Raw genomic sequence first — 21,663 nt, 5'->3', positions numbered from 1 at the left:
CACGTTAAGCAAGTTATTTCATTTTATTGTATTCTATTTCTATTGGTTTCGCGGTTTATAGCGCTATTTCTCTATCTTATATTTTTGTTTTTTTTTTGGTTCTCAAGTAATTGACACGCGTACGCATATGCGAGCACGAACGACACGATTACATTACATTAGCGTTCTCTTATTGTTTTTTTTTGTTTTGATTTTATGCTGTGTAATTTTGCGTCGCGCTTACGTATAAAGGAAAATGTAATTCGTAGCGTCCGAACATCGAAATATCGTGCTATCGGTATAGCACTGGCGGGGGAGTCCTGTGGCGATAATATCGTCACATATTCCCCGGGTATAATTAGAGACATACAAAAGGACGAAAACAAAAACGAGACAAAATAAACCAGTAAAGAGAAAACATAACAGACGAGACGTTTGACAACTAGCATCGAGACAGAAAAAAGAATAATAACACGTGTGAAAAAGATTAGGTGAGAAGATTCTCGAATGTCAAGAAGATAGGCGACAAGAGAAAATGTAACGCGTGATCAGAAGATTCGGTTTCCGACTGCTGTCGCGTGCGGACGTATACCGCGAATATTCTGTAGCGAACTCAAACGCAGCAATTATAACAGTTCTCATAAAAACCGATTTTGATCATTAACCCACCGACACACAGATCCTCGCCTGCACCGGTGCATAAGAACCCGGGACATAAACGATTATTAAACATTAAATAATAATAATAAATTTATAATAACAATTATATTATGTAATCATAATAATAATGAGATTACATTAAATTATATTTTTAATATAATTTAATAATTAATTTTAAAATTATTAATTAATAACTTAATAATTTTTCCCAATAAGATTTTATAATTAATAAAATTTATTACTTTCAAACTCTAATAATAATGTCTGACAAAATCTCAATATAAAATAATATACATCTATACAATTTTTAAAAATTTTGTAAATTGATTTTCAAATCAAGATTTCTCTTGTTCATCAGCAGAAAAAAATGAAACATTTAAAAAATAGTCATTGAAAATATATATGACGAATACAATTTCTCTTTCAAATAGATGTAAAACATTCGATGCATTAATAAGACTCCGTACGCGATTCACGTTGCATTTTTGCATATTAACGATGAATGGCTCATGTTGTTTGATGATTCACGATCGAAACACGAATGATCTGTTAAGGGTTTATACCCGGTAAATTTCGAGTAGTTCAGGTTTATATCTCTCTCTAGGTTTGTACGCGAGAAGACAGAAGCCGCGAATTTCGGAACAGGTCGTGTTTTTTTTACAAAGCACCTTCCACGCAGGTATTGCGTATTCGGCGGAACAAGTGCAATCATACCCCCCGGGTCCGAAAATTTTGCGTAAAAATATAAGGATAGCCGCAGGCGGATATACTCCCTTAAAATGAGTCGCGCCGATTCGAAGTGTTAATTCAAGGGGGGTTTCCCCTCGCTAGTGGCGGCGAGTGACTCAGGCCACGAGGCGCGTCGCCTGTTCGTAACCGATGCGAACACTAAAGTGAGTTTTTTAATTGACACGGGCGCGGATCTCTGCGTGTATCCTCGGAAAATGGTTCGAGGACCGCGACAGAGATCGACCTACGAACTTTCGGCCGCGAACGGCACACCAATATATACATACGGGACAGAAACATTAGTTTTAAATTTTGGATTACGACGTGCATTTTTGTGGCGGTTCGTGATCGCGGACGTTTCGCGACCTATAATCGGCGCCGATTTTCTGGCGCATTACGGACTCCTCGTCGATCTGCGAAATTCTCGTCTCGTCGACCAGGTGACGAGCTTGACCGCGCGCGGACGATGCATCCGATGCGATGCACCCTGCGTCAAAGCGGTCACGGGAGAGACGCCGTATCACCGGCTGTTGGAACGGTACGCGGACATCGCGAGGCCGAACGGGCGCCCAAGAGAGACGATCCACACAACGCGACATCATATAGAAACGACACCGGGACCGCCTGTCGCGTGTAGGCCGCGGAGGCTCGCTCCGGACCGATTGGCGGCCGCGAAGAACGAATTCAGAAGGATGGTGGAAGCTGGAATCGCGCGACCTTCAAGGAGTAGTTGGTCGGCGCCCCTACATATGGTGCCAAAAAAGGACGAAGAGTGGCGACCCTGTGGAGACTACAGGGCGCTAAACGCGCGAACAGTCCCGGACCGATATCCTGTACGGCACATACAGGATTTCGCGCAGGCCCTCGGCGGTAGGAAAATTTTTACCACGCTGGACCTAGTGCGGGCATACCACCAGATACCGGTAGCGGAGGAGGACATCCCGAAGACGGCGATCACCACGCCGTTCGGCATGTATGAATTTCCATACATGTCGTTCGGATTACGCAACGCGGCACAAACGTTTCAGCGGTTCATCGATGAGGTTTTGCGCGACCTTGAATTCTGCTACGCATACATCGATGACATCCTCGTCGCGTCATCGTCAGAGGAAGAACACCACGAGCACCTACGGACGGTGTTTGAGCGTTTGCGAGTATACGGGGTAGTGATCAACCCCACGAAGTGCGTATTCGGACAACGAAGGGTGGAATTCCTCGGGTACGAGGTGTCCGACGAAGGAACACGACCGCTGCCGGCGCGAGTGGAGGCAATCCTCGCGTGTCAGATGCCGAGGACCGCGAAGGAATTGAGAAGGTACTTAGGCATGGTAAATTTTTACCGAAGATTCATGCCTAAAGCTGCCGAGATTTTGGCACCGCTCAATGACCTGCTTCGAGAAAACATTAAGGGCAAGACGCCGATATCGTGGACGCAGCAGACTCAACAAGCATTCGAAACATCGAGGGAAGGCTTGGCCGAGGCCGCACTTCTGAGGCACCCAAGGACGAGCGCGGAGCTCGCGTTGTTTACTGACGCGTCCGAACAAAGCGTCGGCGCGGCATTACAACAGCGGGGCAGCGACGGCTGGGAGCCGTTAGCATTCTTCTCGAAGAAGCTAAGCCCAGCCGAATCGAAGTATAGCGCCTTTGATAGGGAGCTACTAGCGATATACTTGGCGGTCAAGCATTTTCGGCACATGCTGGAAGCGCGCGCGTTCGCGGTATATACCGACCATAAGCCGATCATCTTTGCTTTCCGACAGAAACCTGAGAGGAGCACGCCGCGCCAGTTCCGCCACTTAGACTACATCGGACAATTTACGACGGACATCCGGCACGTGACGGGCGAGGAGAATGTCGTGGCGGACGCGCTATCGAGAATCGAGGAGCTCCAAGCTCCTATGAATTACGCCGCACTGGCGGAATCACAGAGGACCGATGAGGAGCTCGAGGAGTATTTGCGACGGGAGACGGGACTAAAGCTGAGCAAGGTGGAGATCCCCGGAACCGGAATCGCGATCTACTGCGACACAGCGACGCCGACACCAAGGCCATATTTGACAAGGTCTTTCCGTCGGACCGCATTCGACCTGGTGCACGGCCTGGCACACCCAGGGATCAAGTCGACGGGCAGACTCGTGGCGCAACGCTACGTCTGGCCGTCGATGAGAGTGGACTGCCGCAATTGGGCTCGTTCTTGTGTGCCCTGCCAGCGATCCAAGGTGTCTCGACACGTGTCGGCGCCCTTGGGAAGATTCACCGTACCATCCAACAGGTTCGAGCACGTCCACCTGGACATCATCAAGATGCCGGTCTCGGAGGGCAAGCAATATTGCCTCACGTGCGTGGACCGTTTCACGAGGTGGCCGGAGGCGTTCCCCGTACGAGACCAGGAGGCGAAGACGATCGCAAGGGTTTTTTACGAGGGATGGATCTGCCGGTTTGGGGCACCCCTTCGAATCACGACAGACCAGGGGACTCAATTTGAGTCCAGTCTGTTTCGACGACTGAGCGAGATGACGGGAGCGGAAAGACTGAGGACGACGGCATACCACCCGCAGGCGAACGGAATGGTCGAGCGGTTTCATCGCCAGCTCAAAGCGGCGATCAAGTGCCAGCAGAGCGACCGCTGGACGGAGACGCTGCCGACGGTCCTGCTGGGGATTAGAGCAGCGTGGAAGGACGACCTACAGGCGACCACAGCCGAATTGGTGTACGGCCAGACGTTAAGGATCCCGGGACAATTCCTGAGCCGGCTGCCGACGGACAACGAGGACAGCGCCGTCGACCTCGTCAGGACGCTACGTGAGCAGTTCGAGAGACTGCGGCCGGTGGACGGAACCCGACACGGGGAGCGACGGCCGTTCGTTTACAAAGACCTAGCGACGGCCGGGCAGGTGTTCGTGCGGCGCGACGGACCGAGGAGGATGCTGCAGGCGCCATACGAGGGACCGTACGAGGTCATCAGTCGCAGCGAGAAAGTCTTTGTCGTGCGCATGCACGGCAAAGAGAGAACGGTCACGATAGACCGACTAAAGCCCGCGTATATTTTTTCAGAAAGCGATACAGGAGGCGACGGGCCGGCGGGATCGACGGCGCGAGACCGAGGCAGTGAGGTCAATCGACGAGAGGAGCGCGAGGACGCGGGACCGCCGCTCCGACGAGGCGAGACGACGACGAGAGCAGGGAGAAGAGTCCGGTTCCCGGACCGTTTCCAGGCGGGCCTGTGACGTAGGATAGGAAATAATTATTTCGGGTCGCGAGGTTCTGGGAGAATTCACACGTTAAGCAAGTTATTTCATTTTATTGTATTCTATTTCTATTGGTTTCGCGGTTTATAGCGCTATTTCTCTATCTTATATTTTTGTTTTTTTTTTTTGGTTCTCAAGTAATTGACACGCGTACGCATATGCGAGCACGAACGACACGATTACATTACATTAGCGTTCTCTTATTGTTTTTTTTTTGTTTTGATTTTATGTGTGTAATTTTGCGTCGCGCTTACGTATAAAGGAAAAATGTAATTCGTAGCGTCCGAACATCGAAATATCGTGCTATCGGTATAGCACTGGCGGGGGAGTCCTGTGGCGATAATATCGTCACATATTCCCCGGGTATAATTAGAGACATACAAAGGGACGAAAACAAAAACGAGACAAAATAAACCAGTAAAGAGAAAACATAACAGACGAGACGTTTGACAACTAGCATCGAGACAGAAAAAAGAATAATAACACGTGTGAAAAAGATTAGGTGAGAAGATTCTCGAATGTCAAGAAGATAGGCGACAAGAGAAAATGTAACGCGCGATCAGGAGATTCGGTTTCCGACTGCTGTCGCGTGCGGACGTATACCGCGAATATTCTGTAGCGAACTCAAACGCAGCAATTATAACAGTTCTCATAAAAACCGATTTTGATCATTAACCCACCGACACACAGATCCTCGCCTGCACCGGTGCATAAGAACCCGGGACATAAACGATTATTAAACATTAAATAATAATAATAAATTTATAATAACAATTATATTATGTAATCATAATAATAATGAGATTACATTAAATTATATTTTTAATATAATTTAATAATTAATTTTAAAATTATTAATTAATAACTTAATAATTTTTCCCAATAAGATTTTATAATTAATAAAATTTATTACTTTCAAACTCTAATAATAATGTCTGACAAAATCTCAATATAAAAATAATATACATCTATACAATTTTTAAAAATTTTGTAAATTGATTTTCAAATCAAGATTTCTCTTGTTCATCAGCAGAAAAAAATGAAACATTTAAAAAATAGTCATTGAAAATATATATGACGAATACAATTTCTCTTTCAAATAGATGTAAAACATTCGATGCATTAATAAGACTCCGTACGCGATTCACGTTGCATTTTTGCATATTAACGATGAATGGCTCATGTTGTTTTGATGATTCACGATCGAAACACGAATGATCTGTTTCGAGGGTGTTATCACTCGGTAAATTCTCGAGTATTGTTCAGGTATTATATCTCTCTCTACGGATTTGCTACGCGAGAAGAACAGAATGCCGCGATAGTTCGCGAACATGTCGCTGTTTATTTACATAAGCACGCATCTCACGCAGGTATTGCGTATGTCGGCTGGCAACAAGTGCACATCATATCCCCGGGTCACGCAATTATTGCGTAATAATCATAAGTGCATATGCTCGCATGCGGATATACTCATCTCGTAATGAGTCGCGCCGACTATGCGACGACTGTGTTAATTTCAAGCCGGGGTTCTTGCATTAATATATTCTCGGAAATACGACACATTTGAGAGGAAAATTATCATTGTTACGATCGTTTAATTAAAATTGTCACTCGTCCTCAATATTCTCCGTTTCGCGTCTCGCGTCAACAAATCGCGACAAAATATTTCTTTTCAATTCAATTAATTGCGAAATTCTGCGTAATTTTATGAATTTAACAATATGAATTTTATTATTATATTTAACAACAAAAACGAAATTTGTATGTTTTTCGAAGGCGTAAAATATTATTTTGTGAAATGTAATTTCAATTATTAAATTCAAAATATACTTTTCATAAGCGACCCATGTTTTATGAATTAATATATAAGTCTCACAATAGGGCTCCGATATAATAGGGTTTCAATATAATTTCAAAATTTAATTAATCTAGTTGCAAGAAAACCGCAATAATTAAAACTCTGTTTATAGCTGTACACGTTCATATGTATATTATCGAGTCAGACTCAAGTTATAATTAATAACTTTACGAACAATGCAAGTCAATACAAATCACCTTGTCTGACTCGTGCAGAGCCATTTGCGAAACGTTCGTTACGATGTGCCACGAACGCATAATCGACGCGAAAGATTGCATAACGCATCGCGCGAGGGAAGGCTGAACTCATATGTGGCGCAGTTTGAATTATAATAGCGCGTATACGCCGACTAGATTGCTGTTTACCGAGACGAGACGGCAACTGTATAATAAACGGTGTTGTGCATATCATTGCAAGAAGAAGATATTTCGATACATGCATCCTACAATAGAGCGTAATATATTGTTTCACTGCAATTAAATAGCTAACTCGAGCAAGAATCTTAAATGATCCTATTTCACTTTCAATTAAATATCATGTACCATATATTATATACAATATACATATACTATATGTATATTAATATACATATATAAATATCTAATAAATATATAATATATGATAAATATTATTATTTAAATTATATTAATAATATTATATTAAAATAAATATATATTATATATATATATTTTTTTTTATATAAATATAAATAATATATATTAATGAATATTATTATATAAATTATATTAATGCTAAATTAATACCTAATCAAAACATCACATACCAATGCTCAAGCTCGTATGACAATAAAAACAATGATAAATTATTAAATTAAGGCCATGTGTAACGAGCAATACGATATTATTTTATTATTGAGAAGAAAATTCTTAATTTGAAATAATAATTATACAAACGTTTCGAGCTCTACTTGCTCCTCTTCAGTGCGCAAAAAAATAGTGATAATAAATAACGATAATAAATAAATACATAAAATTCTAATAAAAAATCCGCAATACATAGTCAATATAAGTTATATAGTTGAGTCATAGTTAAAACGCAAAATATATTTACAATGAATTGAGACCATTAAAATAGTTCAACAAAGTAAGAACCCAATTAGAAGCAGAATGATTCGTCCGGTTATTCATAAAATATATTAGAATTATTAATAAAAACTTGGAGTGACACTTATACATTACTCCAAATGAACCACTTATCGTTATTTGACGAAAGTCCCTCGATCTGGCAATGATTATGTTCATCCTCTCCAAATTATTTGATATTTGTTACCTGAATTTAAAGAATTTATTCAATTGTAAAATAGGATTCCACTAATGTGTATGTGAAAAAAAGATTAAAAATTATAAATTAAACTAACTACTAAAATATTGAACCTTTATGCTTACAAATTGTTCCGAATAACTTGAGATGACGATGCTTCTAATTGTTGTTGGTCTTATTGTTAGTACTTGACTGTTGTCTAGTCTTTTAAAAAGTCGAATAAATAGGTGTCAGATCTCACAAAATAAACATTTACATAAGTCTAAAAATTCGATATTTCTTCTAGAATGTCGAAATACGCGTTGTTAAGCAATTCGGTGTCTGTGTTATTATTTATACCATGCCTTTGTTCCTTGATGTGTATCATTTCCGAGATAAGTCTTTTATAATAATTAGATTCAATATCAAGTATTTTAACGTTATCCCAATCAAAAGCATGTTTTTTATCCATAATATGTTCAGAGACCACAGAATGCTTGGAGGAATCAAATTTAATATTATTCATATGCTCTTTTAGTCTAGTGCGTAATTTTCTTTTGGTTTGCCCAACATACGAAGCTTCACAATCCTTACAATTAATTTTGTAGACAACATTATTATTATTGTTATGCACGTTTTTGTCCTTGTGGACTTTAATTAATTTGTTAAGATTATTTAGACAACGGTATCCTACTCTGAAATCTGATTTTTTTATTGTCGATGCTATTGTCTCAGAAATGTTATTAATGTATGGAATGACGAAAAATTTTTTCTTGCTATTATCTTCTGCAATTTCTTTTTTTCTATTGTTGATAAATTATATTAAAATAAATATTATTATATTAATATATAATAAATATATAAATATTATATTACATGTATATTATATATAAATTTAAATAAATAAATTAAAAAGAATTATAGAATTAAAATAAAATATTTTTTAAAATGTCAAATGTGAGAATTCTTTTCCGCGAAATGTTTTTCCTTCAATTATTAAATATAGTAAATAAAGTGTACTGGAGTACATACATTGGCGTCCGCGTCTAAGTTATTACGCACGTGCGAATTACGTGGAATGTGTTTATAGTTGGCGTGACCAACGTCACATCAGCCACACCATTAGCGAATCCAACGGTGGAAGAACAAACGCGCTTGACCTTTTAATGTACGAACGAGGCCGCGTAGGTGTATGTACCACCTATTCTCATCTCATTTGTGATAAGAGCATCGAGCTTGTCTTATCTGTCGTGCGCGAGACAACGGGTTAATGGAAAAAAGAAATTCAATTAACGTCGCGGAAGACGCTTCCGGGCGTTCGCCGTAGAAATGCATTGTACGTTTTGACAGGAGGAGAAAAAAGATGTCCGATTCCGTATTCTAGCCAGCGTATCGGACGATAATTAGTTCGCGGAAATATTCTTTAGAGCAAATATATATATGTATATTACAGAATATATTACACAGAGATATATTATTATATGTTTTATTATATTGTTTGTTATTCCATTATGCGGAATGCAGAGATAAAGCAAGAATTTATTAATGTTGCAGAGAGAGTCAACAATGTTCATAATGCTGAGAAGTATGAAATAAATGGGATGGACGTGCCACTTAATTATACGAGCGTTACGAGTAATTATTAGGTTTTTCGTGATTTCGCAACGCAGTCGTTGATGTTCTGCCTGACATAATTATTGCACGGCCGACTGATTAATGGAGCCGTAATTAATGAAAAAATTCGGTCGGTGTAATACTTGCAAACGGTCATAAAAATTAATAAATTTTTTATTACGTGGAACTTTTATTTGTCCGTCGAATTATAAAGTGTGTAATGTGATAATTGAGAATTGAAATTATTTCTCGTGCCTTAAAATTATCTAAGTCTTAATAAATTATAAAAATGCAGCCAATAATAAATAATAGAACGCTAATTTAATTACACCTCGTCATGTAATATGAGTGCATCAGAATGCAAAATTAGATCAAGGATTTCGTCAGTGTCAAAATTCATGAGTTATCGCTCGAAAGATCGAGAAATAACATCGATACACATCAAAATGTATCAAAATTCATTTAACGAGACGATTTATCCTTTCAATCATTTATATCGACATTAATTTATCGAAACTAAAGGTGGCTATTTATCAGTCGAAATGTACGAAATAATTCCGTTACGCATATATACGAATACGATATTGCATGCAATTAATATTTTACGCCACACGCTCTCTTGCTTCGATATTAAATTTAACGCTTTTAATGGTCGATATATTATACATGAGTGCGGACAAAAAAAGCGATATTTTGTATTTACGCTTCTAATCACACGGCTCATGTATTACTTGAATCATCGCAATTATCGTAACATAATGTGAAACAAACGACGCGAATTATTTGTCTTACCGAGCATACGATTGCACAAAATTGCATTTGTAATTGGCATGTTTACAATTTATCGTATCCAATAATATAACTCTAAATATAGTATACAAGGTATATCTAAATAAGTGCGACAAATGTTAGATGGTTTTTTGTCGAAAATTAAGAGGGGTTTCTTATATAAACATATAATCTTATATCCCTCCCTGAAGAGTTACGCTTTTCTAAAGAGGAAGGTAAAAATTAAGATTTTATTTTTTTCTAAAATTTAATTTCACACAAATGTAAAATCTGAAACTTGGTGGATATTTTCCACTAATAAAAAGCATATTTATTAATATTTTTTTATCTTTCTGTATCGTTATAAGGGGATGAAACTAACAATCCCTATTTAATGTTTTTTTTTTATTTTTAGAGTATATATTTATATAAAAAAAACCTCTTAATTTTCGACCAAGAATGATTTCCTAAATTTGTTTCGCACTTATTTAGATACACCCTGTATACTGGTAATTTTGTAACTAAATTGTATAATATATACGCCGAGATATATCTTCCGAAAGAGCGTGTTGCGTGTGGTGCTCTTCCTGAAAAACGCGCCAACTTAAGTTGCAGGAAACGTAGAAGGAAGAAACGCGACTTAATCCGTGGCGAATGCGAACGAATGACGTGTGTGGTTTTGCGCGCACGAGAAACTGCAGAGCGTGGAATATAACGTAAACATACCGATACGAATGCACGTTGATGGTGCATTTCCGATCCTATTATAATATAACGCCGCGAGGTAAGAAACCATCATCGAGTTTAAAAATCGTCGCGTTAATCCCCACGAAGATATATTTTTTCTCAACTCTCCGAGCTATTTCATAGGAATTTCAAGATCCCCTTCGCGGGTCGTTAACTTCCTATATAGCGCCGCATTAATGTGTGAACATTAAAGGCGATATATTTTCTCGTCGATCGGAGAAATTCGCGCGACAAGTGAGTTTTATTGGATACTTCTTCTCTATCTTTCGATGCAGGCATGCAGATTATGTACTATGTTTAGCTCTTCATGAGGCATACGTAATCGTTATTGAAATAAGACGTGATGGGGCAAGGTACAGATTGATGTAAACTAGCAGATTATACTTAATGACAACTTACTCGTTGTAATATTCACGTGACAGGCACGACGCATTTTCCCTCGCAAGGCTAATGAAACGAAATGTACTCGCTGATTTTTTTTTTTTTTTTTTACGTGAAATACAATTGCGAGAGCTAGTGTTGTTGCACCTGCTGCGCAGCGCGAGTTTACACAGGCGTGTGTATAAATTGTACCTACTGTTCTAACGTGAAACGAATAGAACGGCCAACGGGAAATTGCAAGCGCGAACTCGGACCATTTCTATTTATATAGAGATACACCCTCTGCCGAGAATATAATCGTGATTAAATCAAAATATTAGGTAAAATGCAAAGTTTATTTATTTATTTTATTATTTTATTAATAAATTAATTAATTAATTAATTTTATTAATAAAATAAAATTATTTTATTAATAAATTATTATTTTATCAATAAAGAGTTAGAGTGAATAAAAAATTTTGACCGCGACTAATGTATGAGAAAAAAAATCTGTACACACATAAAAAGCTTAAAAGAACGACACAAAATTATCCAAGTTTCTCTGTGTATTTCTTAAAATGATCAAAAATGCTGGAATTTATGTACCGCGCTGCTGATTTGCATTAATATTCTTTTCACTCGAAAATGTGCGTCGAACCCTTCGAAGTACATTAGGCGACCCGATTGCATCCCTTTGAATGCATTTCTGGGATGTACCGCTAAGTAATTACATAGACCATCGCTTCCGCAAACATCTCCACGCCATGCTCTAACCGTTTTAGCTACCAGAAAATTGCCATCGAAAACACGATTGTCGAGATGAAACATAATAGCGAGGCATATTCTCAAAAACATATCCTAGGCTGCGAATGAAGCAGCAAAAATTTCAAATTAAAATGAAAGAGCTTATTCTTTGGACTCACCGATGCAGCTATTATACGCAGCAGCGGAGTTTAAGATGTTAATCTGTAAAACACAAATATTTTCAAATTATAACAATTGTTCAAAATAACAATATTTTCATAAAAATTTATTATCGTTTAAATAATAATTTAAATTTTTAATTTATTTATTCCAGATAGAGAGATATATTTTTAAAAACAAATTTGAAGTTTATACAGAATTTACAAATTTTGAGATTACATAAAAGTCTATGATTCTTAAAAATAAAATATTTTTAATATATTTAAAATATACAATTATATATTTAATATATTTTTAGATAAGATTATTATATAAAATATAATATAGGATAATTTATATATAAGAATTTAATAGAATCTGATTTTTTAAAGAAATTACATAATTATTTTACTAAAAGTATCCATTTAAGAGATAAATAAAATTATTTAATAATTAAAGGAAATTAAATAATTATCAATAAAAATTATATATTCATCATTTATTATAGATGGAAAATGAGAGTCATAGAGTATTTATGCGAAGGTAAATCTTGCAAACATGTAATGAATAACACGTTACCCATGGATTGCTCCGCTGTTGTCTGATGCCACTTTGGCCTCCTTCTCTCGAATTCCTCGATTGCGGCGGATTTCTCGTAGCACTCGTAGCACTCACTCGGGAGAGCGTGATCACTGCATTTATACGGCACTTCCGACTTTATTTTCGTACGCGACGCGCACTTTTTTATTACGTAGCGTCGAAAAAGAGGAGCACGATCGCGAGAAACGACATTCGATATCTGCGACGAACAAATCTCGAACGATCGTTCGATAATCGCGCGATCAATTTGATATTTTATTCGACCACGTGACGTAACTGCTTTATTGCTGTCTTGACTGTACTTTTGTTCTCTTTTCGTATTTTTAATAAATAATATACACTCCCGTTTTAAAATAATTATTATCTCGTAATAAAAATTTGAATAAATACGCGAATTAATATTAAAGAGAGTTATTCGTATTATATTCGAAAAATTAATTATCTTACTGTATTGATTATTCGCTGAACTGAATAATCGATTATTAATGTGTTGTAAAAAATAAAAAGAGAATAATTTCGGTATAAATATTGGTATTAATTATTTTTATGTGCTATTTGTGAAATAAGTATAATTAAATTTGCAATTGTGCGTTTACGATATCCGATCGTTAACATTTAGCCGACCGTTAACATTGAAATCATTCCCCGAGTTTATCGAATCGCTCGATAAAGCATGATACACCGAAAAAAATTGAATTTTTCTGCTCCACGTGTTTTATTGTTTGTGAATTTATTTATTCAAGTGTATAGATATGTCGATAATCGTGTATTGTATTGATTTTCCGCCTTGATTTCCGGTCGCATAATAAAAACTCGTCCCGTGCATTTTTCCTCTTTGTCGGAAGATCGACTGAAATAAAATAGAGAAAAGAAGAGATTAATAATGATCGCACAAGGCAAGTTTACGGGTCGTTTCAACCAGGAAACGAGCTCCGCAAAATTGCAGTTTCCACTTGTCCGTGCATTATTCTCGCGATTGTCTTCTTAAAGCAATGACAAGGAGAAAGTCGCAGAGCTTTTGCTCGCTTGAGTCTTTCTCGTTTTCCAGTTCTACATCCGGATTAAATGGCAACATTCCATCGAAATAAATGATGTAACACGGCAAGATTGACGTATGTATTTACGTGGGATTATCGAGTCGGGCGCTCAGTTCTTTTTATGCAACATACACGCAATTCTATGCGATAATTAAATACATCGGGCGTCATATTAGCTTATGACGTGTTAGTCTATTTTTGCGCGAGTCAAAGAGATCGATCGAGAGATCTTTCCGCCTCGACAGCCCGACAAAGACAACACTCGTTTGCCTTTTGCCTACCATATTTTCAGGTGTCATGGTATGCGGGAATGTGGTAGGGAGAGATCCCGTATCTTCCTACTACAATGTTTTGACGCGCACTGGTATGCGGTAGATAGTAGGAGGAGAGATGCTGTGTACCGTATTAACGTATACTTGGTTTTGTGTATATAAGTCTCAGAATCAATATGGAATGTTCGCTTTACACTCGCGCGAGAAATAAGTATCTAATGATATATTGTGGAATGAACGTATCACACACACATCTGTTTGCGTTAATCTCTTCAAATATACGTCCAATCTTATGATTCTACTAACGTATTTGCTATATTTGTATGGTGTGAGAGAAGAGAATTTTATTAAGAATTTAACAAGGCTCTGTAATATAAATATAAATATAAATTGAGAGTGTCAAACAGAGAGAATTTTATATTGCATTAAATTTATATAAATTAAAAAGATTTTATTAATACATATTTTATGTATATATATATATATATATATATATATATATATATATTATATAATTATAATATATAATTATATATATTTATAAATATACATATAAAATATTGTATATAAAATATTATATATTATATATAAAATTTTAATAATTTATAAAATTGTTTTCTCTCGTGATATTTTTCTATCATTAAAAGATGAAATAAAAAAAGAAATAATTGATACGTTTGAAAATTGAAACCCACAATATTATTATATGTAATATTGGAACTGTAATCGACTCGAGAGTAAATATTATTTTTTATATCGGTATTATTTTGTGTATTTTTATTTGTTTTTCTCTTTTTTTTTCGCGTACTACGTTTATATGCTAATTCAAGATCCTCCCTGAAATTTACAATTCAAATAACAGTCGAGTCAAATTGACATACTAAATTATGCATTCTAAAATTAAGTGTGATAGAGAAGCGTCGTTTACTGTTTTATTAATTATTAGATTCTTAGACTAAAATGTCGCTCGAATATGGAATCGCGTATTTTTTTTTTGTCGTACACTTGCCACTTAAGGGCGGTGAAGGGGTTGAAAGTAAATTTTTTGTCATTCAATTTTTTCCCTTTGTGTTGTTACAGCTGGCACTGCCGCGGAAAAAGGTTACTTTGGACCATGGAGACAATGCAAGCTTCTGCTTTACGGGCGAGAATGGTGCGGCCAAAATAATGCCTCCAGATTTCAACCAGTGTGTGAGTTTCATTTTATATATGTGATATTGTAAAAAAATACTTTAATATCCGCTTGTGCCTTAAAGATGTCTTTTCTCATCTTATCGCTTCATTCTGATGAACAAAAAATGACAATTTGCGAGATGTTTATTACGAAATTCTCAGAACATTACGATTACAAAATACTTCGCGGCAATATTTAACAGAAATGATTTTGCTACAAAATGTTTATAGTAATTCAATAAATAAACCGATCTACTTTTTATGGATTTTCTGAAAATTTAAATAATTGCAGAGTTCTTTCGAAATTAAAAGTCAAATAGTGTTTACAAATAAAAATTCAATTTCGCCTAAATTTTATCACCATTAAGATTAAATCAATATTTGTCACTGTTATTAAACACATATTTGGTAAATGCTATTTAAAATTGATATCTCGTTTAACATTAATGCAAATCCTGCGATTAATTATTTTCCCATTCCTATTCTTGTATCATTTGCTCATTACGTTACTGAAAAATGTAAGCGAAAAAGATAGAATTATTTATGGGGATTGTACACTTTGATAACGTTATTTAAAAATGATCGCGGCAAAAATCTCAGCACGAACGCGGGATTACAATGGAACGCAATAGAATTACGACGGAAATTTTCTCCTTTTATTTTCAGTGGCTGTGTGGATTGCGGGATTAGCCGCCGCCGGCGCTTCCGCCCTTTTGGCGATTGTAGTCGCTCTGGCTGTGCTGCAATTAGCCATGGCCTCTTCCGCAAAACGGGTCGTAATTTCGTATAGTACTGCCCTAATAGGCAAAGTCGCTCTCGCTACATTGGCAAGTGAGTACGAATTTTTTCTCATCAGAGCTAGTGTTTCAATATATCAACAAAATTCGAACAAAATAGGATCCATATGTAGCAAAATAAAATGCATGCTCGTTGTCAGTTATGAGAAAATAACGATATTTATTAATTAATAATTATAATAGGAACGATATATTTAATTCGACCCAAACTAGCCAAGAAATTTTTATTTTATTTCCACAACGTTTCGACCATCTGTTTTTGGTCCTTTTCAAGTGAAAAACTAGAATGGTACAATTAATTAAAATTAATAAACATTTTCAACAAATTAATAATTATATTGTTTAATAATCATGACAACAGTGTCAATTAACTGCGCTTTTATCAAGGAAGTATGTAAAACATTTTTTTAATTCTTGCGTTTAACATCAAAAATGTTTATTAATTTTAATTAATTGTACCATTCTAGTTTTTCACTTGAAAAGGATCAAAAACAGATGGTCGAAACATTGTGGAAATAAAATAAAAATTTCTTGGCTAGTTTGGGTCGAATTAAATATATCGTTCCTATTTTAAATACCACTAGCGACGTTTTAAATATTCAATTTGATAATAATTATAATATATATATTATAATATAATAATAATATTCGCGTATAAAAGGTTTTTTAACTCTACTTTATATAATATATAATGTGTAATTGAAAAGAAATTGTGTATTTAAAAATTTTCTTTTACTCAATTTATTAGACAACATTAAATGAAAGAAATAAGAAGCATTTATTTTTTGTAATAAATTAAAATTATGCAAATGCAATAAAGGTGAAACATTAAAATAGTTGGTAAAATAGTTACGTCGAAGATGAAATTAATTTGTCGAAGAAATGGAAGTTTCAGGTTAAAAGGAAAATAGTTCATTTATAAGTAAATTGTGTAAAAGGAAGACGCAACTTTGTGTGCTTTTAAAGGTTAAACTTATTTTATCATTACCTATATCTCAATATTAAAGTATTGCGTTTCGAGAAAAATATCCAATACATTATTTATACATGACAAGTTAAATATATTATTTTTAATTCAAATAATTGCATGAATTACGATAAAAATTAAAAATTAGATTTAACAATAATTTAATTTATATAAAATTTAAAATTCAACACATCATCAATTAATGATTGGTCTATATTATTATTTTAACAATTTTATATACATTATTTTGATCTCCATTAAATGTCTTCTTATTTTTAAGACTATAATTATTATCAAGGTACAACATCTGAGATTCATCTACGTACTTCTTTCCCCCTCATTATTACATACTACACATTACGTCATCAGTTCTTACGCACTACGCATTACGTAGTATTGCGGACCAAGGCCTTGACACACGAAAGTCCGAATCACGTTCAACACACAGAAATCCTTTTCATCGTGTTTGCAATTTTGTAATACTGGACATACGTAGTAGAATACCGCTTACTTGTTCGTTCGTCTACTTATACTGCCCTACTTACAAGCTCTTATACGAAAGATATCGAATATCTACGAGAGATCGTATTGCAGTAAAACGATATAATACCACGAGTGATCTAGTGTCACGACAAAGCATATCGCGCAGTCGACGTTAATGGATAATTATTTTAATGAAAATTATAATATAGATAATTATATAAGTGAATTATTAATGGTGCCAGCAATTGCGGTTAAACTGCAGATAATAAAAATAAATTATTTTGATTAAATTTATAGAAGAAATAATTTTGAAATTTTTTAAAGTTTTTAATTATAGCGAAATATAATAATAAATTAAATAAAAGTTTGAGAGTTTATTAAAATAATTTTAATTAAATTGAATGAAAAATTAGGATTAGATATCTATTATTTAAATGAAAGAGTTTGTTAATTACATATTAAAAATAAAGCATTAAGAATAAAAAATTTGACGGTAATTTATAATATTAAAGAAACTTGTTGATTTAATATAAACGAAGGAAATATATATATATCGCGTTAATTTTGACTTCTATTCGAGTAATTTCATTTTCAGTTTTAAATATATCCACGTGATATAAAGTTATAATTATGTTTAAATATATAAAATTGAATATATATATATGATATTTATGGTCTAAAGTTTTTTTAGTATAAATATGTTGGCAAACATTATTCTATAGTCTTACATTTTGAAAAAAAAACATTAAACAAAAGATCGAATCAGAATATATGTGCGAACAAATTCTCAATGCATAAGATTTTTATTATAAAGCAGTAAATTCATTATTTATTATTTATTCATTTATTATAACTGAAAAATCAGCGATAAAAATATTATGGAATCAAATAATTTAAATTTTTTAAAGCGATATATAAAATTAACAGACACGTATATTTTATATATTGAATTATGTTTGTGTATTCGATCATTCTTTTTTTTTTAGCGGCATTGTCGATTGTGGCAGCGAGTCTCTTCGCTTTGCAAACGGATGATCGAGCTAATAGCTTCGTCATCACGAGAGGAGAGGCCTTTTATATGCAGGTAAAGTATATTCGTTGTAATAGCATATTATCGGTTTTTCACAATTTGTTGCATCCTGTTCGACTGTATCGGAAAATCTTTTAATAATAAAAAGATGCAAAATATATATATATAAGAGAAAAAGCAAAATACATAAAAAACAGATAAACTAATACTTTTTATAATAATTTGAGAGGATATCTTGTATCATTATCGAAAATAAGTACACATCGCGAGCGCAGAATTTCCGAGGCATTTTTACATTTAAAAAATTTTTGCGATAGCGAAAAAATAAGCAATTCCGAGCTCTCTCGGTATAATTAACAATAATTTTGCGCCGCGTATTATTTATTTATTTTCGCGCTCCCTTGCATTTTAGCGTCGCATAACAAGCCAATTTCGTTGCTAATTTATTTAAATTTGCAATTTCACACCTCAAAGTCGGATGACGCGATAATTTTGCTCGTCCAATGTCGTCGACGCAACATGCACCTGCTAATGTAACGTCCTTCTAACTGATTTTCTCGTTGCTTCGAATTAACGCGATGTCGTTAACAAGCGAGGTAAGTTTCGATAAGGCATTCAACGCTTATCAACCTTTCCATCCTCAAGTTTCTAATTTCTACCACTTGATAGACGTACCGTTATAACACGTCATTCACTGGTTTTCGGAACCTGTTGCACGCGGAAGCAGTTGCATCGCCTTCTGCATCTGCTTTGACACATATCTGCCTCGTTTATATGTTACGTTTGACACGCTGATATAATTCAAACTACGACTCGTAGAATATTAATACGTCATACAAAGATTGTGTAATAAAAGGAGAAACATTTCTCTCATTACGAAAATTTATATTTTATTATTTGATTTCTTTTCATATTTTTTATTTAAAACAAATAACATCTTTTGTCATTTTTTTGGCGTTCTGTTGTTGCATTTTCTTTGAATTATATATATTTAATTGTCAAATTAAAAATATCTTGAGATTCCTCAAGTGAATATCAATAAAATAAATAAAATCTTTTGTAGTTTTTTGAGTTGTTACATTTAATTTTAATTATATTTATAATAATTATTAATTATTTAAATATGTTGAGATTTCTTAAGTAACAAAAATATATATGAATAGATGAGGGTATCGCGTATCTTGAATGATATCATGTAGCCACAAATGGCTTTAGATTCATTAAATAATCCATAATGAATATCAAGTGTGAGTCGTATCCTGTAAGCTTATATAGAAACGTATGTTGTGCATTAATAATAGATAAGCGGCGAGAATGATTTATATGACAATTTCCTGACGAAGCGATTCGCCTCCGGGCAGATGCCATAGTTCTAAACGGAGATAAAACCCTTGTCTAACAATAAGATTTCAAGGAGCAGATACCCTTACTTATATTGAACGCGGATAGGCATGAAAAGAATATTTGATAAAAGTCGAAGAAAAGGGAGAAGCTACGAGATCAGGAAAAGATACAAAGCGTTATCATAAAACCTTCCTCGCTAAAAAGAATAACTCTCGTATGAAAAGATAGGGAGAATAATACGTCAAGATATTGCTGATACTGCGCATATTATGAGGAAAGATAAGCCGCTATATTGACTGTGATATCGATAAAAAAATATTTTTTTCTCACACGTATATAAACTCTTATTCTGACGAAAAAGAGGAAGGAAAGTAATTCTTATGTAAAGTTGACAAGTCTTTCTTTAATTAAACGAGTTTGTTTCGTCCTCCCAAAAAAAAAATTTTTTATATATAATTATATTAATTATATATAAATAATTGTATAATTATACATATAATCGTAAAAATTATATGTGAAATATATCTATTTTTATACATAATTATATAAATTTATATATATAATTATATATAAAAAGCACTTTTATCTAATTATGTATGGACATACTTGTATTTCATATATAATTTTGCGATTATATGTATAATTTTATATATTTCTATATATAATGTTATATTGTTATAAAAAAATTTTTTCCCGGGCTTTCATTCGCAAAACTTAATTTGAACGCTTAAACCGATTTTAAACACAGATATGCGGGCTAATTAAAAGCTCGATTGCGTTCGTCTCATTGGGGATGAATAGTAATTTAAATTGAATATATCGATCGCGTGAGGTAACGACGAAGACATTTGTATGTAAAATAACGTCACGTTTTATGAAACTGGCACGATAACGTCGTTCTAGGCGCCTTGAGAGTTTCCTCTTATCGCGAGACGGCAGCTCGGGTTTCTCCGATCGATGCGGATGAAATACTCACGCGGTCGTTACACAACCAGGATACAGTAATACCTTCAGATTCCGTCGAGGAAATACTCGATACCGATATTATGCCTCTTCGAGAATCGATTATATTCCGCGCTGAGTTAGCAGAAAAATTTTCAGTCTAAAAGTTCTGGATAAAAGGATTAGAGAGAGTCGCGGATGTTATTTTTGGAATATAAAAATCGCGAGATAAATATTCGTTTACAAATTAAATTTTGCACATGTCAGAGATACAAATGGTTCAATTACCTTTATATACAATTTTATTTTATTTTTCTTTATTATTTTTTTTTAATTTTTTATAACGATGAAAATCTCTCCGAGATGTATTAAAATTATTCAAAATGTTCAAAATATTTAACTCAATAAATTTAAAATATTACTATAATATATATTATAATGCAGAGTATAAATTACCAGTTATTTTCGTAGAGAATATTTAAAAATTATTTCAGTAAAAAAATATGTGAAAATTTGAATTGGAAATTGTCGTAATATTCTGAAAATAAGTCTTGAAAACGTGGTTACATTTGGTATATTTTAAAAATATTGTTCCAGAAATATTGTAGACGTCGCACTCGTCTTCTGTCATGTGAGAAATTCCCAAGGATATTATATGATTCCCAGCAGGATATCTCGGATATTTCCTTTTGTTGTGTGGGAATTTAATTATAGATTACAACATTGCGAGTAAACTTAAGATCGGATTATTCTAGAACAATAAGACTTATTCTCTTTTGCCTTCGATCGATGCAGAATTTAATTCGTCGAGGAATTAAGACAGAGAAGAGCAAATACGAAATATCCGAAATGATTTCGATTATAAATAATAAAATACTTTCGCTCGCGT

At 34.7% G+C, this 21,663-nt stretch overlaps 1 protein-coding gene across 2 annotated transcripts in view; it reads left to right on the top strand.

Annotated features, from left to right (window-relative positions):
- Positions 1 to 21,663, top strand: part of LOC114938033 (uncharacterized) — a 61,017-nt gene that overhangs the window by 26,501 nt on the left and 12,853 nt on the right. For both annotated transcript variants that reach the window (XR_014925470.1, XM_085486071.1), the window contains exons 2-4: positions 15,119 to 15,229; positions 15,878 to 16,042; positions 18,445 to 18,542. Coding sequence is in view for 1 of the 2 variants with exons in the window: in XM_085486071.1 (XP_085342197.1) it covers positions 15,119 to 15,229; positions 15,878 to 16,042; positions 18,445 to 18,542 (374 nt within the window). In the remaining variant the exon portion in view is untranslated. The remainder of the gene's footprint in view (positions 1 to 15,118; positions 15,230 to 15,877; positions 16,043 to 18,444; positions 18,543 to 21,663) is intronic.

The sequence above is a fragment of the Nylanderia fulva genome, unplaced genomic scaffold (genome assembly GCF_048542155.1).
Source record: "Nylanderia fulva isolate GAGA-0341 unplaced genomic scaffold, ASM4854215v1 Scaffold4, whole genome shotgun sequence".
NCBI lineage: Eukaryota > Metazoa > Arthropoda > Insecta > Hymenoptera > Formicidae > Nylanderia > Nylanderia fulva.
This window is presented reverse-complemented; position numbering and strand designations above follow the sequence as displayed.